Source organism: Trichosporon asahii (assembly GCF_000293215.1).
Source record: "Trichosporon asahii var. asahii CBS 2479 unplaced genomic scaffold scaffold00005, whole genome shotgun sequence".
Lineage (NCBI taxonomy): Eukaryota > Fungi > Basidiomycota > Tremellomycetes > Trichosporonales > Trichosporonaceae > Trichosporon > Trichosporon asahii.
In genome coordinates, this window is record NW_014040919.1 from 14,898 (window position 1) to 39,513 (window position 24,616).

Genomic DNA, 24,616 nt, shown 5'->3' on the forward strand with positions numbered 1-24,616 from the left:
TCCCTTGGCCTCCCTTGTCACCTGCTCATTATCTTGCTTGGGCCCCCGACCCGACCCTGGGTCATCGCAGGCAGAAGCCCTGCGATCCTGCGACCAAGGGCCCAGCTCCTCAATCTCGCAGCAGCACGCATGCACGCACATCGTTTTGCAGGTTGCAAGATACCAAACTCTCGGCGCTCCGACGAGTCGGTCCTTTTCGGCGGATTGTCGCTTAATTGGTCGCTCGCTCCAGCAATGCATTCTGATTGCCAGCTTACTTGTTTGAGAGACATGTGTCTGCGCGCGGCTGTAGACTGCCTGATCTGTTGCGCTGCAAACGGGATGTTTGCAAGGCTGCGCTGTGTGCAGTTTTACCCGGGTACAACCCCTGGAGTGGCCCCCACTGCCCGAATACAAAACGGTACTACCATGCATACGAGTCGATAATCGATGAGCCACCGCCCATCCATGCACCATGGCTCGCGGCCGTCGCCGGCTAATCCGTTACAGATCGGCAGCGGCACTGGCCGCCCTCCGTCTACTCCGCGATCCGCGAAATCCGGGGCAGCGTGTTGGCCACCGTAGCCGGGGACAGAGATAGCCGGCGGAGGAAAATGCATGGCAGCAGTGACGTGCTATGCAGGCTAGCATGACTGCAAGCGGTACAATCGGTGCAGCGCCCTGCACAGGCGGCGACTCTAGCGTGCATGGGTGCGTGTTGCGCAGCACTGCATACGGCATGATACACGATGATATCATCGCTTAGCCTCGATGGGAGTGCGCATGTGCGTTGTGGGTGAGTGAGCGCACGACTCGAGTGCCGATCCCGATTTCTCCCGAAGGCGAAACGAAGAGTGAGGGATCGACCCTTGTTCTCCCGATGGTTATTGGGCCGGATTAGAATCCTCCTGTGTTCCTTTCATCTTGCTGCGGGCGGAATAGACGCCCAATTAGTGCATCTTGTGCTTCATCGGTGACCGCATAGACTTCAAGCTTGCGACCCGACTGGCCAGAATTTCAAACATCAGGCTGGCAGGCGCAGGCACAAGTACGGCAGGTGCGGCGGATACGGCGAGCGGCCAGCGGCCTGGCGGGCCCAGGAGACCGAACAAGCTCAGCAGCCATAATTGCATGACGCTCCTCATGAAACGGAAGTGAGGGGCAATAAGCTCAATTGATTTGGGAAGCTGGTTTGTAACCACCGGCACAGCTACCGCATGTATACCGCACGGCGCACGCTAAGAAGCATGCGAATCCCGTTTCGCCCATTTCGCTTGGCTTCTGCAACGTTGGTTCCATTGCCCAATCTGTTCGCAAATCGTTCATGGATCACTCGTTCCTCCGGGTGCCTTGTTGCGCAAAGTGATGAACCAGCAGCAATCATGACGTGCACGCTGCCGGCGGTCCAGTCAGAAGAAGCTCACGGAAGCACTCTCCGGATGGCCGTTCCGGATACAACAGCATGCACTCCCCTCGGAAGAGGTCGAGTTCGGCAAACTGGTAACTAACGACATGCCAGCTGGCTGACTGCCACGATCTGCAGGCATTCTGCAGGCATTTTCGCGGGCGTAGCAATGCCAAGCCTCCCGGCCGCCCGCCGACGCAGGCCCCCCAGGCATGCAGCAGCGAGGCGCAAGACGTGCTTTCTGCAGTTTTGCTGCAAAACCCCAGCAAATTGCAGTTCTTCTCCTGCAAGAGAGGTGGTCTGCTGACATCCTCAGCCTCGGACCACGACGACAGGGGTTGGCAGGGAGGTGGGGGGTCAATTTGGTACCAGTGCAATCGAGTTTTGGTACGGGCCGTACGGGCCCCCGTACTCGTGCCCGTGCTGTTGCCGCTCGAACCGCACGAGGACCGCCTTATGCCCACCACGCTCCCAACTGATGAGCGGGCCACCCGACATCGAACACAGACCTCTGCCGGCCCGATACATGCAACACACATGCCTCAAGCCAGTGTCTGAGCCTCCACGCCACTCGCTGAACCCGACGGACTTCTACCGTCCGGCACCCCAGTACAAGCACAGCACCCAACAAGTACAAGATGGAAAACTACCCCACCCGCACATCTGCCGGCTGCCGAGGCGGCTTGTGCTCGGCGAGCTCGGCAGCTACCGCCAACCAGGCTGGCTGCTGGCTCGGGCCAGTGCCACAAGCCCAAGTGCACCTGACCACATGACCACGTTCCACCATTCAACATGCGTTGATAACCGACTCCGCGTTGTGGGGAACCAGGATACGTCGAGACTGCATCTGTGGGGATCCAGGATCTCCGATCAATCTGCTCTCGTCCGAGCCCCGAGTTCTGCTTGCAATCCCCGAATGCTGTCGTTCGCTTACCAAAGGGACCGAATGCTTCCATAACGTGCTACCGATTCTACGGCCGTACCAGTCGGCTGGGTTCTGCAGTTCAGACAATCATGCTGGGTGGCGCACAGTCGCTGTGGGGGGGGAAGGGGCGTGGCACGATGGCTATCTCGAAGCCCAAAGCTATCACGTATCATCGGCATCCGGGCTTCTCGGTCTCTCTATCTTGGGAGCCTGGGAGGATCGGTATCACAAGGCGATAAACTAGTCCACGAAGTTCATGATAGCGCGGTTCCTCATCCCATCCCCGGCGACGGCCCCGGCCCCGGCCCCGGGCACGCTACAGACGCAGCAGTGGAATCATACCTTCATGGAATCCATGATTATCCGAGCAGACTAGTCTCGATAGCGTCGATAGTTTCATGGTGCTCCACTCGGCGGCATGCACCGGCAACAGGCGCAAAGAGGTGCATGCCGCGAAACCACAGTCCACCCATGCATCGGCAATTGGCTCAGTGACCGGCCAGAGAACCGCTAAGTCTAGTCGGGACGTCGGTCATTGCATAGTTCATGTGTCTCGTGATCAGAATCAGAACGAGCGTTGCGTATGCGCATGCGCGAAGCTCGCCGCATTTGTGAACATGCGAAGCCCTCCAGGCGGATGGCGGAACACGCACTCACGATTACGCTAGAGTGACCGTTGTCACTCTGCGTGATGTCTTAGCGGGTGCGTGCGAACGCACCCGCTCATCCGCGCCAGAACGTGCTAAGCGGAGTCATGATTCCGAGCAAGCCGAGGCCTCGCCGCCTGCACTGCATGCACGAGGCTTGTGCATTCCGTGCTGCAAGGCCATGCATGGCCAGACCTCGAGCGGACACAGACATGCGCTCGGACGTACGCCATACAGCCTGCTGTATGCGCCACTCAACACTGCACATGCAGCACGTCGTAGGTTCGGGCAGGCTCCGAACTGACGCTTCCTCGGTCGCTTCCCAACGGCTTACGCTCGGCGTGCTCGGCGCACTTGGCTCAGCTGCATCTAAACTCCACCGTAGAGGTTCCTGCCCAGACCGAGCAGAGCAAGGAGACCGACCAGGGGGCAGCATCGCCTCCATCGGTTCCAGAACTCTGAACTGGAAAAGCAGGATGTAGCCAGTTGACGAGCAGAAGCGAGCATTCTGCATCCCGTCCAACTTCCTGCCCCCTCTCTATACTCTACCGCTGCTAAGATGTCGATGTAAGATCTGCTGTATGGCTTGAGCTTCCCGTCGGGTTCCAACTCCTTGTCCTCCCTCCTTCCTCCTGTTGGCGAGCCTCGCCCAGCAAGCCCAGAAGTCGGGAGTGAGCCGGCGGGAAGGCGGTCGGGCGAGCGGGTACTGCACGTGGTGCCCATGCCGGGGAGAGAGCGATTCCGGTACTGAACCTTCTACCTAGTCATGGACGATTCCGAGAGCTAGACAGAGCGGCTGGCAGGTTCTAACGGCAGATGTATGGCCACACATGCAAGCGCAGTCCATACTGCTAGCCCTTGGACCTTGTGACGTTCGAGGTCGAACAGAGACCAGTCATCGAACTGCAGACGCTGACCGGCCGACCGGCCGGGCAGAGCAGGATGGCAATTACAAACTCCGACGTTCCTTTCGGAACTGTATACCAAATCCTAATGAACCCCGCCATTCCGATTAGCTTACCAATACACCGCTAAGCGCACCGTACGACACACGACGGAGAGCAGCGACTGCCCGAGCCGGCCGACCGGCTCTGCACACTCTGCACGCTTTGCGACGAGACCTCCACCCGATCTCGAGACTTTGGACATCGCTGCCGATCCCGACTTTCACCAACTTTTTCCGAGCTTCGACCATCTCCAGAAACAACATGTCGCTCGCGTCCAAGGCGTTCTTCGGCTTCTCGATGCTGTTTACGGGCGGCACTATCTGGGCCGTGCACTACATGCAGCAGCAGGAGAGTGAGGTGAGTAGGCAAAGGTTCGGGACGCGGTCACTTGCATCAAAGGGTGCACTTGACGTCCCGCTGGAGCTTGCCACGCTCAATCATGACGATCGAAGTGGAGCGCATAGACTCAGCGTTCGGCATCGGACTGAACGCTGTCTGGGGCGTCTGGACTATCATGCTGCACTGGAATCGGGCAGCTCGGTCTGGCAAGCTAGCCCAAGACACTTCACGCAGGATACTCCGATACGGAAGAAGCTGCATATTGCTCGACGACAAGCTGACGTGACAGAACATGTACCAGGGCGTGATCAAGGACGAGGAGCGCCTCCGCGAGAAGGCGCTGAAGAAGGTACAGCAGCCCGCGGCGGTTGTTGACGAGGACTGCGTGACGTGTGTCGTCTCGCCGCCGCCGCAGCTGCTCGAGGCGCAGAGCAAGGAGCAGCGCGCGGCAGAGCGCCAGACTCGTCTGGAGGAGTATGAGGCGCAGAAGGGCCTCGCGCAGCGTCTGTCACGACAGGCTCAGGCCGCCCATGAACCCGCCCAGGCTGTCCAGGCTGCTCAGACGGAGCAGCGTCTCGTCTAGACGACCTGCTCCCCCGAGTCGCACCGACGCCTGGCAAGACTTCGCCAACGAACCACGCATATCGCATCGATACCCCTCAGCATCTACCACTCAGCACTCATCAACGCATTTAGCGCCATGTAACACTTTTCTTGTCGCTGGGGCGGGTGGAAGTGGAACCAACTTCGCGCAGCTGACTGTTACTACTAACCTGTCTGATCTGCATCCTGGAACGACTTGCTTTCGGACTTCTCGATTACGGTGCAGAACGCCCCGATATCGGCAAATGCACTGTACGCTGACGCTTAACGGGCTATTGTTCGGGAGGGAGACATCAAATGTGATGTCCGTTGGCATGTCAGCCTTCGGGCTGACCTAGCAGAACGGGATTTGGTCTACAGTTCCCACTGTGGTGACGGGGCGAACACAAGTCTCATTGGCAAAGGGTTTGATAAGCGAAGCAAGAGGCTCGGCGACGTTTCCTCCGAAGTAACCGCAGCCTCGTCGACTGCAGCGCCCTCCTCTGCTATCGCCACAACGTTCAGACAAGAATCTCGGACGGAGTGGAGACATTACGTCCGATCTTTGTTTATTACATACGGTGACTACCTCCCTCCGAAAGTGATCGGGCCGGCTGTCTTGGTCTGAACAAACAGATTGCTGCTCTGGTGGAGCTGAGACCGCCAAGCTTGAGGGGCGCAGTACGTCTTCGATTCGGCGTTCGTTCGTCCCCATCCGCCCGATACCAGACACTCACGATGATCACTGAATGTTGCCCGCTGCCGCCATGTTGAACTTGTCTGACATTGCCCGCAGGGGATTAGTGTCCTTCGGAGTTCCACTCGGTATGTCTCTCATTGACTTTCAAGAGCACTTCTACGAGAGTTGCTGCGTCTCAGACCAATCCCGATGTGCCCTCATTCGTGATTTGCGCCCTCCGGCCTTGCGAGAGCGTCCTCCGTCTCGGCTATGCGCCTGCAACGGGCAAAGGCGAGCGCAGTTCACCGCGACATTCTTGATGGAACGACCCTTCCTCCCTCAGATGCCAGCCTACTGAACCATTCCATCGCGTGTGGATAATTGCGTAGAGCCATTAACTGCATATCTTCTGACTATCCTTCCTGACGAAATATCTAGAGAACGTCTCAACTACAGAGTCGCGGCAATCTCGACCGGCTTGCCATCAAACTCGAGGCCCTCGAACTTGCCGTTCGCGCGCCACTCGGCAATGTAGTCGAAGAAAGCGAGCGGACCAGCGGGGTATCGCGCAACATTGAGGCGCTCGCGACGGCCCTCCTCCTGGCCCTCGTTGTTGTAGTAGCCGGGTGTGCACTCGGGACCGCCAATAATGCCCCGGTCGCCCTGGAGGATGAGTTCGATCCAGTCGTCCTGCGTTTTCTGGGGCACCTCGACCGTCTTAGCGCCGAGCTCCTTCTTCTTCTGCAGGATGCTGAGGACCGTGGGCCCGTGCTCGGTGTAGTTGCTCGTAATGTTGGACGCGAGTGAGGACCCCTGCGCAAAACCGATCACGAACAGGTTCGGGAACCCGTGCACGTGCATGCCCTGGAAGGACTGCATGCCGTCCTTCCATGCATCGGTGAGCGTGCGCCCACCGCGACCGTACACCTCGAGACCAGACTTGTATGTGTACTCCGAGTTGAACTCGAAGCCTGTCGCGTACACAAGTACGTCGAGGTCGTAGTGCTTGCCGTTCGCCCAGACACCCGTCTCGTCGATGCGCTCCACGCCCTTGCCGTCCGTGTCGACGAGCGTAACGTTCGGCCGGTTGAACGTCTGCAAGTACTCGTCATGAAAGGTGGGGCGTTTGCCTGCAAACAATGTTAGCTGCCAGTGTCACAGGTTTTGGCCAGCGTCGAGGAAGGACGCAGGCGTCCAAGCACACTCACAGAACTGCCTGTACCACGCCTTCAGCTTGTCGGCCGTCTCGGGATCCTTGACGACCTCGTCGGTGCGTGCGCGCACGGCGGTGGTGTACTCGTCGTCGCTGAGGTGGTACGCCTTCATGTAGTCTGCCATTCCGGTCGGCGCGCGCCCCTCCTTGGCGCACATCTCGAGCATGCGCTTCGTGATGCGCTGCACGCCGTCGGTCCACCCATCATGGACGTAGTCGACGGGGGCGTACCCGGTCGACATGAGCTGGCAGAAGTTGCGCAGCCACTTGGTCTGCCATCCCTTGTCTAGCTGGCTGAACCACTCCTTGTCAATCGCATGGTTGCCGCGGATAGCGACGGCAGAGGGCGTGCGCTGGAACACATGCAGGGAGCCAGAGTCGCGTCCAAGAGTCGGGATACACTGCACACCCGTGGCGCCCGTGCCGATGACACCGACGCGCTTGTCCTTCAACCCCTCCAGCACCTCGTCGTCCCAGCCTCCGCCGGTCACGCCAAAGTCCCAGCGAGCGGTGTGCATCGCCTGGCCCTTGAACGTCTCCAGTCCAGGGATACCGGGCAGGTGGGGACGGTTCAGGGGTCCAGTGCCCATCGCGACGTTGGTCGCCGTGAACTCGTCGCCCTCGCGCGTCTTGACAACGTAGACGCTGCGGTCCTCGTCCCAGCGCAGCTCCTCGAGGTGGGTGCTGAACAGAGCGTGGGGGTAGAGGTCGAAGTGGCGCGCGATACGGTGCGCGTGGGCGAGAATCTCTGGTCCGCGGACATATTTGGCCGAGGGCACCGTGCCAACCTCCTCCATCATGGGGAGGTAGACCATGGCGGCCGTGTCGCACATGGCGCCGGGGAAGCGGTTCCAGTACCAGACGCCGCCAAAGTCGCCTCCGCTCTCGAGGATGCGGATCGAGTCAAAGCCCGCCTGCTTCAGCTTCGCGCACACCGTCAGGCCCGCGAAGCCACCGCCAAGGAACAGAAAGTCGACATGGTCGTGGACCGGCTCGCGCGGCTGGACGTTCGTGTACGGGTCCTTGTCCTCGTCCAGCTTCAAGATGCCGCCGAGGGGCTTGTACTGGTTGATACCGTCGGCACGGAGTCGCTTGTCACGCTCCTCGCGGTACTTGGCCTGCAGCGCCTGGCGCTCCTCATCCGCCAGAGGCGCGACGGGCTGCGTCTGCTTGTAGTCCGTCGGCTCTGGGATGTGGTCGATCGTCATCGTGCAGAGTGTCGCAGAAGTGTGTGATCGAGAAGTTGCCCGACGGTAAAACTGTCTAGCCGTCTAGCTGTTTCTAGAGGTGATCCGTGTGTCGTTGTGCTGCAATCACGTCTTGCAGGAAGCTGGAGGGGTGTTGGGCGTTGCAGTCGGGCGCGCGATGGCTTATGTAGTCCGGAACAGAGTTGCGATTAGTGTGTTGCATGTGCCCCACCAAGGTCACACACGGAGACAGCGCGGTATCTCGGTCATTAGTAGCCGTAGACGGCCAAGTCCGAGCGGCGGGATGGCGTCTCCGCGATGGTGCTGTCAGAAGCTCCCTCGCCACGTTGTTGCCGCTCTCGGCGCCCGACCGACGTGCATTCTACTATTCTGCTACGCACCCTTGCATGCATTCATTGCGACTCCGGAAGCAGCGCAACCTCCACCATTCCCCCGCAAGAGTAGCGATCGCTAGGAGGCCCAGAAGTCCGGAAAGGCTTGGTATCAGGTACGATCCGCACATGACCTCAGCCAGATGTTTTCAAGCCGGTGGGCACGCGCACTGAGCCGAATACAGAATCCCGAGATGGCCCCAAAGTTCGGTGCTGGCTCCCCTCATATAGCCGGTTCATGAGCACATGTGAAGGCTCCCCCTGCCTCAGAATTCTGCGACTACCCAGCGACTTGACAGACGGACTCGTTTCTTCCCCACTCTCATACAACCATCGACCGTGCACTCGGCCTCACCTCGCTGACCACTGTGACGTGAATGTCCGCGATTCCGTGCAGCTTCTGCCCGACGGCGAACTAACGTGGACATCTCTTGCGTACTCCGCTCGCTCGCCGGACGTCACCCCACCAATCGCCCTGGCTCGCGACCGTCGGTCAAGCTCCGGATACCGAGAGCAACTCCGCTGGAAACCCACCACGCGGCTCAGTTGTCGGCAGTGCGATAACCAGACCGCGATACAACCAGCGGCCCGCCTTCTCGGCGCCCGATAACTGCTTTGCAGCCGCGATAGCCGCGGGCGAGTGCGTTGCGTCCGAGTGTCGTCCGCATCGTTTGATAGCATCCCACTTTTTTGCGGTTTGCTTTCCGAAGGACGCTGCCTGTTTCTACCGCCGAGCCGGACTTGTGATGCTGACGCTTACTGACGCCTGACAGCCGCCTCTGCGCAGAGCTGACTGGCAGATCGTCTCGTGTGTTGAGCGACAGAAATCCGAGCAGGTCAAGCCCTTCTCGGTCAATGACCACAACTGCATCTTTCTTACGTTCGGCGGGTGTCCTTTAACATCCTGGCGCGAGCCCCTCGAAAGTGCATACTCAGCAGCACCAGTCTTTCCTCCCGTCCACCCGCCATGCGCCCGGCTTTATTGTTAGAATTCAGGCGCTGTCCTGCATAACACCTCATATCGCCATGTGCCATCCGCTGTTGTCACTGATGCCATCCGAGAGGCTCGCCGGTTGGCGCCTATCTCTATGGAGCGCTGACCTCTGGCGGACTGACGGTCAGTTCCGACGTCGGGTTGGTCTAGCTGTCGCCCCATTATCAGGCGCAGCATGTGCTGTGTGGAAGGTCTGCGGATGAGGGCAGCGAGGCGTTGGCACCGCAGCGTTGCCTAGTGGATCTCGTAAGCCACACCTGCCAGGGGTAAGGGGGACGTGCGTCTGTGCTGTCGCGTCCACCTCCTCTGACAGGCTCCTTCCATCCATTCCGCCGCAGTGGAGCCACGCCGCCTGTTCAATAACCCACCGTGGAGAGGAAGGACTATCAGGCCGAGGTGCTTTGTTGTGACCTCAGCAAGCTGCCTGCCACCCCTTTCTCTCTAACATTGTTTTGCTGCTAAGGTAATGTTGGCCAGAGATGTTTGGACATAACCGTTGCGTAACGGTCCTTCCCGGTGCCCATCAGCAAAGGACGGATCCATTGCATTGCCTTCGCCATCTGGAGTCGCCGAGCATTAGTCTTCTCTCCCTTGGCGTCGCTGCTCCGGCCAAGAGCGATGTGTCGGTCGGCCAAAGGAACAATAACTGATCAAGGGTTCGCCCCGGAATAGCGACCAGATCTACGCCTAACGCGATTGCCACGCAGAAAGGGCTTCATAAACGGAGGCGCTCGGGTGTCAGTGTACGTTCAGAATGCCATTCTTTGACGCTCGGCAATGGCGAACTTGAGGACGTTGGCATCAGGTGGAATTGATACCTGTCACGGGATATGGACCTGTGGGAAGACCTCCGCCTATCAGGTGAATCCTTGTTGTGAAGAGTGGGATGCATCGAGAAGGTCGATTTGCAGGCGTGTGACAGAACTGCAGTCAGAAGATGGTGGGATCTGGAAACTCATAAGACGTCGTGTTCTCGATGTCCCTCTGCCCTACTAGAATGGATCAGAGAACAGACGTCGCGCCCTGCTTGCTAAGGAGGCCGCATGAAGGGAAGGCCCGCCTGACATGGGTTCTCATATCGTCGAACTGCACCAGAACAGCTTCGCTCGCCATCACCGCGTACATGACGATGCAGCAGTAGGGAATGTTGCTGAGAGTTAGATGAAATTAGCTTAGCCAGCTGCCACAAACATGACGACGCAGTTTTCTCGCAGAAGCACAATCCGCAAGCATGGGTTATAGCAGCCGCGGTGCCCTGTGTCGTGCCGTGGACTGCAAGAAATGAGGCAGCGGAAGCGCAGCCACAAGTATGAGGTATATCCAGCCTCAGTACCATACGTCGTGGTGCAAACAATGAACGCAGCAACCTGCCACCGCCAGCAATTGCCACACCCACATTATCAAGTCTCTTGAAGGATCTCTTTCAGCTCGTCAGCCTAACGGGGTATTCTCAGTCGCCAAGCTTAGTGACAGTTGGTGAATGGCTAGCCCCCGCCTCCCGTAGTTGTATTCAGCCGCCATACCAGCGAAAGTCGTACTCTTACAAGTGCAGTCTCTATCTGGAAGCAGAAGCAGTCCGCAGAAGCCAGCCGGTGAACAGCCCATGTGGTCGACGAGAAACGCACTTGTGGGCTGCGGCAACGGGCAGCGGGGGCGGGAAACCGAACCGAGATCGCTCCTCGATCACCTCCCCGGCCTCCCCAGAATAGCTTGGCGCAGCACTCGCAGCACACGCAGCTCACACATGCCCCGTCGCCGCATGCTCATCGCTCAACAATGCACAGGTGTGCGTCCCAAAGCACCCCGTAGCTTCATGTGCGGCGCCATCGCTCCCGAGTGCCCGTTGAAGGAATAGCGGCGTCTGGCGTCCTGCAAATGCTACTGAACCCGCGCGATTCAGTCATCTATTTGCAGTGCCGGACCGTGCCGAGTGTGCCATACCCAGGTTTACCCAGGGCCCCGCATCCATACCGTGCCTCGCTAGTGTCGCCTGTGCCTCCAGTTCCTGTGGCTGCTATTGCTTACGCGAGGTTTCCTGCCCCAGCTGCCCAATTCCTGCCCAAAAGCAAAAGTCACCCGGAAGTCACCCGGAGGAGAGGATCTGTCGTCATGGCGCCAGAGTAGTGCGGGCCAGCCCTAGAGTTGTTCGAACATCGCGCGAGATATTACAAGGTTTCCACCAGATTACACAAGGGACAGAGGTTTCTATAGCGCGAACTCGCGTGAACGGGACGCGCCCATGATTCGTCCTCGATGCGTCTTGGATGCCTTTGTGCACTTGAAACGGACGCCACCTCGCCCAGATCTGGTCACTAGCGCTCGAGTGCACATGAGGCGTCCTCTGCTGCGTCTGTGCCAAGTATAGCAGAGCTCCTTTCGCGATCGCGGTTTGCTCACTTCGGCAATCGCTACCGATGCATAGATGTCCTTGGATCGAGCACCGCACGATACGCGATACGTCGCAGGTGTCAGTGTCGTCCCAGCCTCGTCCCATGAGCGTCGCAGATGGCGCAGTATCGTGTGTCAGCGTGATCAGACGAGACGTCTCGTCAGAACACTTTCTCGGGCATGTTTCGATCGGGTTCATGAGTCCAGATGGAGGTTTACGGGCTCGACTTTGCCGCATTCTGAGGTCTTGTTAGAAAGGGCAGGTCTCGCTCACCGAGCACATGGAGCGAACCTCGTACCTGCTACACGCTACGTGCTACACCCGTCCAACATCCATGTTACATACGTTCTGGTCAAACGAGTCCTCAAAGGGAAGTCCGAACACAAAGACCGAGTGAGACGCCAAACAATCCCAAAGGACATGACACGAGCTTGCCAAACGGACATGTAGGACGTGTAGGACATGCAGGACCATGTCGCAGGCCACTTGACCCTCGTTTCAACTTCTGGGCGAGAGTCAACAGAGTTGGCCGGTCCCAAAGGCGAAAGGCGGGTGGCCCCACCTGTCCGTGCCTCGTGTTCCTCACGTACCTCGCACCCAAAACGGAGTTGTCAGAGGTGAGAAGGAACCGAAACCACCAGCGTTCCAGAGTTCTGGATTCTGGACTTTTGAGCATTCTGGACCGGCTGGACCCACCCACACCCCGGTTCAGAGGGAGTGCGCAAGTCCGGCCCGTCTGATCCGGACCCCGGCACCTCCAGTGTGTCTCAACGGACAAACAGACAGCTTATGCATTGGGTCCAGCGTCCATTAGGAACATGGTAATGTCCGTGCATGTTCATCAGAAGCGTAGACCCCACGCTTTGTGCCAAACTCTATACTGGGTTGCCCTTCTCCCACTCTTCTGGGCATGTGTCTGTCCAACCCATGAACCAACTCTGCGTAATCCGGTGTCCTCCGTTATGAACGGCGTACTCCGGAGTAAAGTGGCCAGAGCACCCAAAATCGAGGAGAGTTCGCATCTCGTCACAGATCCCAGAGAGCGGTGCGGGGCTGTGCTCCCCTCCGGCATCTTCGGCTGGGTCAGCGACCCCTCCGTATTCACCTGGTTTCGCGTCCGAGTTATTGCATGGGATTCATGTCCGGAGACTCACCTCAGGCCTGCTGCGCGTCGCAGAGATCGAGTGACAGGCACTTATCGCCGCCATTTGCGGAACTGCACCTTTGCACCTTTGCAGCTCTTCTCTTCTCCGTCCGAGTGCACGGCGAGCGCCGAGAACACCCACGCTCCGCTTATCCGCTGACCCATGAGCGTTCCCGAGCCCATGCATGCGCGCATGCAACGCCGTAATGCATATGCCAGACTCACTGGACACACCAACGCCACTCGTCAGTTAGTGTCCCCTTCGAGTTCACCTTCTCGTCACGAGATCCTCCTCGCGTTCCATCCACCCCCGGCCACCCTCGGCCACCCTCGGCCACCCTTGGAACTGACCCTGCACCAAACTCGAAAAGTGATCCGGAACATCCGGGAACCCTACAGCCCTACTCTCCTTTCTGTGACTTGCTTGCTTCAACTCATCTGACGCGTCGCAGCCAACTTTCGGTTTCGATCGCTGCACTTCGCACAATCATGGGCAGGTCGAGACTACTCTGCTCGCATAAGAGTGTTTGAAACGAGGTCGTACCAGACCACATCAGGTCGCTTCAGGTTACGTCTCAGCTCATGATTTCTTAAGGATTAGCCCAAGCTTTTGGTCCTCGTCGAGTTTTTACACATGAGAGCAGCTGAAACCCTCCCTGCAATCGTGATACGCTTCTGTGACATGTTACTCTGCATAGTAGTTTGATGATTGTGTTGCTGCTGACTATTTACTCCTGTACAATAATGACTCGCTGTGTCGGTGTGGCTATGGCACTATAAGAAAGGGAACTATCTAAAAACGAATACGAAACAAGAGCGGCTGGGCTCTGAACAAGAATGAAATGATGAATTATGGTTTGATGTGGGGAATGGTGGGGTCGTTGCCGGTTGGTTTGAATACTGCTTATCTTATCGCACGCTTTTCAGTTGCTTCCAAAGTTGAAGCGGGGACGCTTGCGCGCAGAGCCCTCCGAGCCGTCAGACTGCTCGTGCTCCTCGGACCGCGGCGTTGCGCCGAAGAGCAGACCGCGGCGCACCGGCATCTGCTCCTCGTCGCTGTCCACGTCCATCGTGTCCGACAGCACACGGCGGCGTGGTGTTGAGACAGGCGCAGCGGACGAAGCCGGTGACGTCTCGGGGTCGGATGTCGGCCAGAGGAGCTTTGGTGGCGGGCACGGGTGCGGGTCGTAGTCAACGTCGCTCACGTCCAGGTCGGCGGCAGGGTAGGGCGCATTCGGCGGAACGAACGGGTTCGCAAATGTGCGCTTCGCTCCGCGGAAGACATACGTCACAAACGGCCCCCTCTCCGTATTCAGTGGCTTTGGCCGGTGGATCTCTCCGGGCTTGGCGACGAACGGATTGTCCTCGTCCATCATCTCCTGTCGCTTCGCGGCACGACTTGACTCCGGAAGCGTCTCCGTCAGCATGCGCAGCGGTCCACCGCGGTGACGGTCGCGCATAAGCGGGGACATGCTTCGCTCGGCGTCGGGGCGGACAGCTTGCGGCACGTAGCTCGTCTCACGACCGGGAGACCCGGCGGTTTGACGACGCTTTCCGCTCACGGACCTCGAGGGCCCAGCCACCGCTGATCCATCATCAAGGAAGGGGTTGTCGAGAGACATCTTGTCGACGGGACCGTGCGTCGATCCGCGCAGACCACCGCCCATCCCAACGCCAACGCCAAGGCGTGCTCCAAACTTGACAGATGTCGTGGCAGGGTCTGTTGTCAGGCCCATCTGCTGGGCGAACAGAAGGCCGGGACGGCGGCGTGGTGGTGCTTTGTCGTTGGCGATCTCGATCTCCGTCGTAGAGCCATGTGAAAGGAAGAAGGTAGTGTGTCCACTCGGAGACGGGGGCGAGTAGGGCGCAGCATTGTTAGTGCCAGGTGACGCACGCTTGCGCGGCAGGGTTTGAGGTGTCGGCGGGTGGACACTGATGGCGTGGTTGCCCTCGGCGGCCGTCTTGTCGGCAGTGACATCGTCAAAGGTACGCTTCAGTGTGCGTCGTTCGGTGACAGGCGTAGGAAGGTGTCCACGCTCGGGTGTAGGGTACCTGTAAACATGTTAGCGCCACACAATGTTTTTGTTTAGGCGACTGTGCGTCATAATATTTTGGTTTGTTATGACTCACGACATGACATCGACCCCACGGCCCTTGCGACGACGTTCCACGGTCCTCGGAACCTCGAGGTTGCGTCCTGAGTGCACAGGAGACTCCATGTCGAGGTGCAAAGCGTCGGGCCGTCGGTAGAGAGCAGAAGTTTGAGAAGAAAGGATGCGAGATGGGAGATTGCGAGTCGATGGAAAGGTGAGGAGGGAAGACGAGAAGGGGCGGGCTGGTGGAGGAGACGGAACCAAAGAGAATGTAGGATCCAGGCGACCAGCGCTCGGAGTAAGCAGTATGCAGTTCAATCCAGCCAGCGGACCGACAGCGACAGGGGGGCGAGGGCGGGGGCGAGGATGGCTTGGAAGGGTGGATGGATGACAATGGAGGCTGCAAAGATGATGAGGAGATGGCAAAGGGAAGAGGTGCACAGCGAATCGCTTTTGCTCGAGTAGGTGACGGTGTGACGGGTGGTTGAGCGAGCCAATGACCAGCCAGCATGCCCAGCCTGCAACCGCGCCTGCTCCCGCGCTCACCGTAGCCACCGCGCCGCCAGCATGAGAAACTAAGGACTACAGTCATGTATTCAGGGTCCGACGCGTTTTCGCGATGGCTGGCTCATTTCCACGTGGCTTTCAGATGGCGGGTTGAATCCGCTTTGAATGCATAACGGAATTTGGAAGACGCCTGAACCAGGCTGGCTGCGTCGTCCACCGTAGGCAGTGCATAGCCATCAGCCCCTCTTCTGTTAGCTGGAGGGCGCGGTGCATTAGACCGTGCACACCACGGTGAAGAGTGTCTGATGAACAGTGTTGCCCGCGTGATGACTGCGGAGTGATGTTGTTAATGAAACTACATGAGGAGGAGAGGGTTGCAAGGGGTAACGGGCAGGAGAAGATGTCTGCAGGCAAGGAGCAAGGAGATGGAGGAGAAAGAGCAAGGGGGTGAGGATGGTGATGGCGTTCATGACCGCACGCGTTCAAGCCAGGTCATTGGTGCAAGTTACGCGCGGTGGACTGTTAAGGTTGGCGGGCCTCGCGCTGATGGGCCGACGCTGGTGCTGGAATGGCAGAGTGTCCCTGAGCAGCCAGGGTCGCCTACGCGCCTGATTTAACGATATGTCCCGCGAGATGCGGCTAGGTGGACGTGTCACAGCCTTCTCCTAGGGCGCATGTCTGGCGCCTGGGAGGGGGGCTCTCGGAGGGGCACCAGGGGCAAGGAACGGCCCAGAGGACATGACTAACTCTGGCCTACTCACAGTGCACTCGAGCCTATGCCGAATAAGCTATCCCTGGCACAACGCCCCTGCAGATGGCATCTGTGCACTCAGGACATCCACCCCGCCCGGCGTGACCCAAGCTTTGGACCACAACACCCCTCCTCGCAGTACGCAGCCAGCGACCATCGATCAACCCTCCCCCCCTCTCCACACACTCCTGCCTCCTTGGCCTCCTTGCGATGCACTACTGGTGGCGCAGGGGGGCATGGGAGGAACGGGATCCAGGGTCGCATGCTCCGGGCTCTCCGAGGCATCGAGTGTCCTGAAGCCCGCAGACTGCAAAGCTGCCTTAGTCGTGCCCTGCCTTCTGACGGGCTCCGAACACACACCACGGTCACAGAACAATCACACCCAGCGCTCCCAGACCCCCGCCAGTGCACAGGCCACTCACACTATGCAACTTCGTCCTTCCTTTCTTTTCACCTCTCCGCACACACACAGTCTCCCATATAATAGCCTGGCGCTGTTAACCCCCTGTCTTTTGACAAGACAGCTCCCCCCTCCTCATCCTCCTCCTAATCTCCTCCCCCCCGTCTGTGACGGTCCAACGACCCCCGACACTCTTTTCTGTGGTGCAGGCTCACCCAGTAACGACGACAACCTCCCCCTCCCTCTCACGACTTACAACGACTCGGCGTACCTTGTCATACCCAGCGAGGCCCGACACTCTCTCAACCTTTCTCTGATATTCCTAGCTCAACAAGCTCGCCGACACCTTTCGGCTCCTCTCACGATGCGCCTTCACTTTGCCTCTCTTGTCGCCCTGGCGGTATCGGCCCAGGCCGCCTGGATTCCCATCACTCCTCGCTCCGAGGCCCGCCACCTGGCCAACCAGGCCGTGGGGCAGGCCGGCGAGGCTCGTGCTTTCCATGCTCACCACGTCATGCCCCGCTCTGGTAGCGGTCATGCCGGGGCCGGGCTCAGGAAGGTCCGTCGTCTCAAGCGGGGACGAACCTGCAAGCCGCGGCCATCCAGTGGCAGCGCTTACGCTTCCCCTACCGCCACTCCCGCTCCCCACTCTTCCCTTGTCGACACGGGCAAGGAACACTCCCACAAGTCCAAGACGAAGAGCGAGGGTGGCTACGACGACGGCATGTGGCACTCTTCCTCGAAGACGGATGACTGGGACTCCTGGATGTCCACCACCGAGGAGGGCAGCCCTAAGCCTACCTCCACCGGTGATGAGTGGTCTGGATCCAGCTCATCTGCGTCCCACTCTGCTTCGGCTTCGGCCTCTGCGAGCGAGGGCGGCGATGATTGGTCTTCCAGTGCGACTGAGTCTGCTTCTGCAAAGCCCTCAGAGACTGGCTCCGGGGGTAGCGACGGCAACAGCAACAACTCTTCGCACTCGGGTGGCAACAACAACCAGACTCCCGGCAACGGCGATGGCGGCCTGTTCCCCGTCGAGGGCATCAAGCTGTTCACCACTGCGAAGAAGTCCACGTCTGCTCCTGGCTTCCAGCTGAACGGCGAGACGCCCTCTGAGGACTACGACCCTAAGACTTGTAAGTCTGAATTACACTAGTGCAGGCTGGTGGCTGACACTGCACAGTCGACGACATTCCCGTTCTCAAGATGCAGAAGGGTGGCATTGCCAAGTCCACCGACCCCACCGACCCGTCGATCGAGGTCCAGATGGCCAAGTACCCTGCGGGTCAGATCGGCGGTTCCAGTGGATGGTGGTACTACAGCAAGTCGGACGTTGGCAACGGAATCGACCTTAGCAAGGCCTCCGATGTCACGTTCTCCTACCGCGTCTTCTTCCCCGAAGACTTTGACTGGACCGAGGGCGGCAAGCTTCCCGGACTCTACGGCGGCACGTCCCAGGAGACCACCAGCTGCTCTGGCGGTAACCACGACTCGGACTGCTTCTCCGCGCGCTTGATGTGGCGCAAGGACGGTGCCGGCGAGGTTTACAACTACTTCCAGGACAAGAACAACTACTGTGACGAGCCGAACACCTCGTGCTCTATCGGAGGCTACGGTGACTCGGTCAAGCGCGGTGCTTTCCACTTCCAGAAGGGACAGTGGAACACTGTCGCTCAGCGTCTGATTCTCAACAGCGTTTCTGGCGGCCAGGCCCAGCGCGACGGCACCCAGGAGCTCTACGTCAACGGCGAGAAGGTCATCACCAACGAGAACATCATCATCCGCCACTCTGAGGACTCTCGCATCTATGGCCTCATGCTCTCTACCTTCTTCGGCGGTAGCTCGGACAAGTACAGGCCGCCCAAGGACGAGGAGTCCTGGTTCAAGGACTGGACTGTTATTGTTAGCAAGGAATTCTAAGAAAACAAAGTGCTGGACGCTTTGTACTCGACTTGGGGGTGCAGGCACCTTCTAGTCACCGTGTGTGTTAGTCAACGCCGGCGTTGGCAACATGTCTCACAAACCATCTACTCCCAAAAACCCCTTCTCCATACCTCCCATAACCTTAACCCTCTGTACAAAACATCTTCCTCACGTGTTTATAGTGCTTCTGCGTGGCATCTCATGTGAATGTATACTCTTACCGCTGCCCACTGCCGTGCACACTCACGTTCCGATCTCGAGGGCCAACGTTGGAATCAAGACAAACAAAATAAAGTTCATCTCTCGGAGAAACCATCAACGATAACCATGAAGCTTGCCACACGTGCCCATTGCCCAACATGCTTTTGGGTGCAGGTACGTACATAACCCTCCAACCTCCGACCTACGAGCCGGAAGTGCGTAATGTGCACAAGCGTGCATTATGTTGAGACTAAACAATGTGGGGTCGAGCAACATTCCGGCCAAAACATGCAAACAGGGTGCGTGCGTATGCATCTGCTCGTTCCGCAAGATTGGGACCGAGATCCAAGCCGCGCATCGACAAAGAGGAGGTACGAGGAGGTCGTGCTTCATTGTTTGCTCGTTGTTGTTGTGCCTGCCGACGAAGCCGCCCAGAGCGCGTTTCCCACGGCTGCATTACGCTGCACGTGCCGATGATGCAAACAACCACAACAGGCCCCCATGTCCTTCCTTCTTTCACCAACCAACCCATTCTCATTGAGCACCACTGCACTGCAACCCCTGCTTCACCGCACCACCGAAGCATGCGCTCGGATCAAAGTCGCCAAATTCCTCGATATCGCGACAGCCGGCCAGTTAGCCGTATCTTTGGATATCTTGGGCACCGCGTGCCCCCTTATGCTCTCTCGTGCTCTCATGTGCTCTAACCGCCCAGCAAATGCCTAACAGGTAACTGGCTGAAGTCTGGCTAGTCGGTCCAGTACTTCTTGCGACGGTCCTTTCGCCGGCCCATCAGCCGTTGGAGCTGGAGCACAATGCCGTGCCTAATCTTAGTGGCACCACTATCACGCCATCCGCACCATCCATCACTGACTCTGCGCTCATGCCGACTCACCTCGTCCACTCCCATCACGTATCTCAGCCTAGCTTACTACCAGCTGCGTTCACTCCGCCCTCACATTCGGCGCTAACCACCTCTCGGACCTCCCACAACCCCCCTATGCCGTCCCGAACCTTTTCCCAAGCCCAATGGACCGACTTATTTTTGGCAAGATCCGCATGCTTGAGCGGCTGAACTTCGGCGTGTTCGCCTTATCGGTCGACCGAGAGATGGGGTGTGGCCAGTCACTAACGTTGCAGTTGTCGCTCCAGGTGGGTCTGGATCGGCATGGAGCGTTGGCGTGCGCTGCGTTGGTAAAGGAACTAGGCATAGATCAGTCACTGAGCGTAACGCAATGAAGAGGATGGGGCACGGCTCGGTGATGGCTCATAAAGGGCTGTCAAGAGCTCATCGGTAGCTCAGCAGTAGCTCAGCGAAATGTGGAAGACATGGAGGCTATAAATGGCACGCAAGATTCTCGGAACGTTTCCCACACGAGCATCTGTACCGGTGCCGCAAGACAGACATGGCTGAGAAGCTAGACAAGAAGGAAGACGACATCTACGCCGACGTTGAGGTCCTGCCTCCTGTCTCCGACGACGCAGATGACTCCTCAAAAGACTCCAACCTCGGTGAGAAGGTGACCCCGGTTCGTTCAAGGGACGAGCTCTTCTACGACCCCGCCGACGATGACTCGGACGACCACATCATCCGCACTGGCGAAGACGTTTCCAACTATCTCATGTCGCTCCGCGACGACGGCGATCCGAGCTTGACAGTCCGCAGCTTCATCATTGGCACCATCATGGCCGTGTTCTCTTCGGCCGTGTCCCAGATCTACGCGGTGAGTGCCTAGCTACGACGGTCGGACTGAGCTGACGACCAGTTCAAACCCGCCGGCGGCGGTTTCTCGACCAGTTTCATGATCATGATCATCTGGTTTCTTGGACGAGGCTGGGCGTTCCTGGTTCCCCGCGGCGACAAGCTGGAGAAGAAGTGGCGCGAGAAGCACGGCGAGGAAGCTCCCCTGCCGTGGTGGGTCAAGCTGTTCAAGTTCCTCAATCCGCGTCCGTTCGGGCTGAAGGAGCACGCAGTAGCGACGCTGTTCGCCTCCTCGTCCTCGAACGGGACGGCGAGTATTACTGTCTTCACGGTGCAGGACCTGTTCTACGACCTGCCCATCTCAGCCACTACGGTCGTGCTCTCGACGCTGAGTATTGGGCTGTTCGGGTACGGCCTCACGGGCCTCCTCCGGCCCATGACTGTGTGGCACCCTGAGGCCGTGTACTGGAGCAATCTGCCGCTCGTCAAGATTCTGCAGGGCCTGCACTGGCACAAGGTGCGCGACTCGAAGCCCCTGCGGTGGTTCTGGTACGGCCTCGCGGGCATGTCGGTGTATGGTAAGTTGACGGATGCTTTGCTCAACTGACATGCCCCAGAGGTGTTCCCGATGTACGTGATTCCGTGGCTGAACAGCATCTCGATCCCGTGCCTCGCCTCGATGAACGTGACGGGTGAGAAGGCGCAGATTCTCACGAACGTATTCGGCGGAGCACTGTCCAACGAGGGCATGGGACTGCTCAACTTCTCCCTCGACTGGCAGTACATCGGCTCGGGATCGCTCGTGATGCCGATGAAGTACCAGGTCAACTGCCTCATCGGCCTGCTCATCTGCTACGTCTCAATCACGGCGGTCTACTACGGCAACGCCTGGGACGGGCGACACCTGCCCTTCATGTCCTCGCTCCTGCGCACGCAGGACGGCAAGCCGTACAAGACCGCAAAGGTGTTTGTGAATGGGCTCCTGGACAAGGAAAAGTTGGCCGAATACGGCCTGCCCAAAGTCGCGAGCACGTATGTGTGGGGCATGTTCTGCGGCAACATTGCCATTGGCGCGTTGTTTGCGCACTGTATCCTATTCTGGGGCCCGGACATTGTCGCCGTCATCAAGAACTTGCGGGTGGGCAAGTATGACGATCGCCACCACGCCGCCATGGCCAAATACAGGGAGGCGCCTTGGTGGTGGTACGCGTCGCTGCTCACGTTCTCGTTCGTCATTGGCATGATCGTCGTCACGACCCAGGACGTCACCCTCAACGCGTGGACGTACATTGTCGCGCTCCTGCTGGGAATCGCCATTGCGCCGTTGGTGAGTTATCGATTGTACAGCTTCAGGGAGGAGGGATAAGCTCACGCGCCAGAGCACGCTCCTGTTCTCCCGTTTCGGAAACGGCATTGCGACCAACACGCTCATGAAGATGGTCGCTGGCGCGTGCATGCCTGGCCGCCCGCTCGCGAACCTCTACTTTAGCGCGTGGTCGCACTCGGTCATCGCGCAGAGTCTGAACCTAGCCTCGGACCTGAAGATGGGCGAATACCGTGAGTTGCTGTGTTGACGTTCGCAAACTGACCATGCAGTCAAGATCCCACCCCGGGTTATGTTTGCGACGCAGGTGTATGGCACGGTGACAGGCGCGTTCGTGAGCTACGGCGTGATGCGCGCCGTGGTGGACAGCAAGCGGGACATCCTCCTGGATCCGAACGGAAACTACGCCTGGAGCGGACAGGGCTACCAGTCCTCGAACAACCAGGCGACGACGTGGGCGCTGAGCCACTACCTCTACAGTGCGGGGAAGCCTTATTTCCTCGTCCCGCTCGGTCTCGTGGTGGGCTTCGCGATCTGCGTCGTGCACTGGCTCATCAGCCGCAAGGTCAAGAAGATTGGCAGCTGGGACTTCCACGACTTTAATGTCGCCACGATCGCCATGAACGCGGGCTGGATCGGGTACCAGGCCACGCAGACTAGTACCATCACCTCTGGGATCATTGCCGGCTTCTTCGCCCAGGGGTGGCTCCGCACACACCGCCCCAGGATCTTCAAGCGGTACATGTTCCTCGTCACTGCGGGGTGGGATGGCGCGGCAACACTCGTGCTCTTCATCCTGTCGTTCGCCGTGCTGGGGGCCGGAGGCCCGATGATCAACTTCCCCGACTGGTGGGGCAATCCGCAGAGTGGATACCCGGACCACTGTCCCAAGGTCAGTCCGTAGTTCCGCGGCCAGGTAGACCGGTACGGCCGATCATTGTAGCTGATGGTTAGTTGCTTGGTAATGCTGAGTAGGGGTATGTGTTGAATGCAACGATGTTGTGCTTATGCAGCGTCGACGCACTTGGGAGCGCTTATGTATCTGGATCTGTGGCTTGTCAGCATGCCTGCGCCTACGTCGCACATGTCGCGCATGTCGCGAATGCAAGCATCCCCCGCGCCTTATCTCCCAGGGTTAGGTGGCCCGCCCCACTGGTCCTGCGGTGGCGATATACGACGGAGGCGAGGTAGCCGAGAGGTAGAAAGCCGACATCTGTCGGGAGTAGCCGTCAGCTGATGCCCACCGAGCCTGACTTCGTGGGTGACTTCATAAGCGGGCGAGCAAATAGTGCAGTTTCAGCTTCTTCCTTGTTCCCCAACTTACCCAGAACACCATGGTGCACCCCAACTTCAAGATCCAGGATGCGGCGCTGAACGCGACCAAGGGGTGGATCAACGACGAGGCGTACGAGTCGGGCTCGACATTTGACGTAGAGGACCCGGGCTCGGGCGAGGTCTGGACGAGCGTGGCCGAGATGGGCGCCGTCGACGCCGAAAAGGCCATTACGGCCGCGACGAACGCCTTCCCCGGATGGAGCAACACGGGTGCGCGGACGCGCGCGCGCACCATCCTCGAGCTCGACCGCCTCGTCCGCGAGAACAAGGAGGACCTCGCCATGCTCATCACGATGGAGACGGGCAAGGCGCTCGCCGAGGCCCGCGCCGAGGTCGACTACGCCACGACTTACTCTTGGGTCATGGCCGGCGAGGCGGAGCGCATTCAGGGAGACACCATCAAGGCAAACGATAACCCGAGCCTGAGGTTCTTCACGCAGCGCGTGCCCGTTGGCCCTGTTGCGCTGCTGTGCCCGTGAGTGTTGCGGTCCTGACGGTCTACGACTGTAGTCTAACTGGGCCGGGTACGCGGTCCCGGAGCGCTCATGCTAACGCCAGGTGGAACTTTCCCGTCGTCATCGCCCTGCGCAAGATCGCGACCGCGCTCGCGGCAGGCTGCACAATGGTGATCAAGCCGTCGCCCGAGACGCCAGTGTCCACGCTCGCCCTGGCCATTCTCGCCAAGCGTGCCGGCGTCCCTGCCGGCGTCATCAACGTCGTCACTGCGTCGAACGCAACCACCCCCGAGGTCGGCAAGATCCTCTGCACTGACAAGCGCATCAAGAAGGTGTCCTTCACGGGCTCGACTAACGTGGGCAAGCTGCTCATGGGCCACGCGGCGGGGACGCTGAAGAAGCTGACCCTCGAGCTGGGCGGCAACGGCGGCTGGGTCGTATTCAGCGATGCGGACCTGAACGCTGCCGCCGACGCCTTGCTGGCGAACAAGCTCCGACACGCGGGCCAGGTGTGCGTGTGTGCGAACCGCGTGTTCGTGCAGCAACCCGTCATTGACGAGTTCACGAAACTCGTCCAGGAGAAGATGGCAAAGCTGAAGTGGGGCCACGGCCTGGACGAGGGCGTGACAAACGGCGCGGTGACGGTGGACCGTGGCGCGGCGCGGGCCGAGGAGCTGGTCGCCGACGCGCAGAAGCACGGCGCCAAGGTGCTGACCGGCGGCAAGCGGTTCGGGACCGGCTTCCACTTTGAGCCGACGCTCATCGTCGGCGCGCCCCAGGACGCGCGCGTGTACAAGGAGGAGATGTTTGCGCCCATCGTCAGCATCTACCCCTTCGAGAGCGAGGACGAGGTCATTGCCCTCTGCAACGACACCGACATGGGCCTCACCAACTATGTCTGGACGCGCGACATCAGCCGCGCCTGGCGCGCGTACGAGCGCCTCCAGTCCGGCACCGTCGCTATCAACACCGCGAACGCCAACACCGCCGAGAGCCCCTTCGGAGGCATACGCGAGAGCGGCGTAGGAAAGGAAGGCGGGTTTGGGTACGGCGTCAACGAGTTTACGGTCGTCAAGACGGCCGCGCTGACGGTGGACCAGTAG

The 24,616-nt window shown here is 59.2% G+C and overlaps 6 protein-coding genes across 6 annotated transcripts; 4 read left to right on the forward strand and 2 right to left on the reverse strand.

Annotated features, from left to right (window-relative positions):
* Window positions 1-4,164: 4,164 nt before the first annotated feature.
* Window positions 4,165-4,825, forward strand: A1Q1_04515 (uncharacterized protein; the record flags this gene model as incomplete). Its single annotated transcript, XM_014327948.1, has 2 exons — window positions 4,165-4,260; window positions 4,532-4,825. 2 exons carry the CDS (start codon window positions 4,165-4,167, stop codon window positions 4,823-4,825), a joined length of 390 nt encoding a protein of 129 aa, XP_014183423.1.
* A 1,128-nt stretch (window positions 4,826-5,953) lies between these two features.
* Window positions 5,954-7,924, reverse strand: A1Q1_04516 (cyclohexanone monooxygenase; the record flags this gene model as incomplete). The annotated part of the gene is made up of 2 exons (XM_014327949.1): window positions 5,954-6,633; window positions 6,712-7,924. The coding sequence occupies 2 exons, from the start codon at window positions 7,922-7,924 to the stop codon at window positions 5,954-5,956; spliced, it is 1,893 nt and encodes a 630-aa protein (XP_014183424.1).
* A 5,821-nt stretch (window positions 7,925-13,745) lies between these two features.
* On the reverse strand, window positions 13,746-15,041 carry A1Q1_04517 (uncharacterized protein; the record flags this gene model as incomplete). Its single annotated transcript, XM_014327950.1, has 2 exons — window positions 13,746-14,874; window positions 14,953-15,041. The coding sequence occupies 2 exons, from the start codon at window positions 15,039-15,041 to the stop codon at window positions 13,746-13,748; spliced, it is 1,218 nt and encodes a 405-aa protein (XP_014183425.1).
* Window positions 15,042-16,160: 1,119 nt separating this feature from the next.
* On the forward strand, window positions 16,161-18,493 carry A1Q1_04518 (uncharacterized protein; the record flags this gene model as incomplete). Its single annotated transcript, XM_014327951.1, has 2 exons — window positions 16,161-17,709; window positions 17,757-18,493. The coding sequence occupies 2 exons, from the start codon at window positions 16,161-16,163 to the stop codon at window positions 18,491-18,493; spliced, it is 2,286 nt and encodes a 761-aa protein (XP_014183426.1).
* A 1,610-nt stretch (window positions 18,494-20,103) lies between these two features.
* A1Q1_04519 (OPT oligopeptide transporter) lies at window positions 20,104-22,627 on the forward strand (the record flags this gene model as incomplete). The annotated part of the gene is made up of 5 exons (XM_014327952.1): window positions 20,104-20,421; window positions 20,464-20,977; window positions 21,017-21,726; window positions 21,779-21,956; window positions 21,996-22,627. 5 exons carry the CDS (start codon window positions 20,104-20,106, stop codon window positions 22,625-22,627), a joined length of 2,352 nt encoding a protein of 783 aa, XP_014183427.1.
* A 430-nt stretch (window positions 22,628-23,057) lies between these two features.
* A1Q1_04520 (uncharacterized protein) lies at window positions 23,058-24,616 on the forward strand (the record flags this gene model as incomplete). The annotated part of the gene is made up of 2 exons (XM_014327953.1): window positions 23,058-23,533; window positions 23,617-24,616. The coding sequence occupies 2 exons, from the start codon at window positions 23,058-23,060 to the stop codon at window positions 24,614-24,616; spliced, it is 1,476 nt and encodes a 491-aa protein (XP_014183428.1).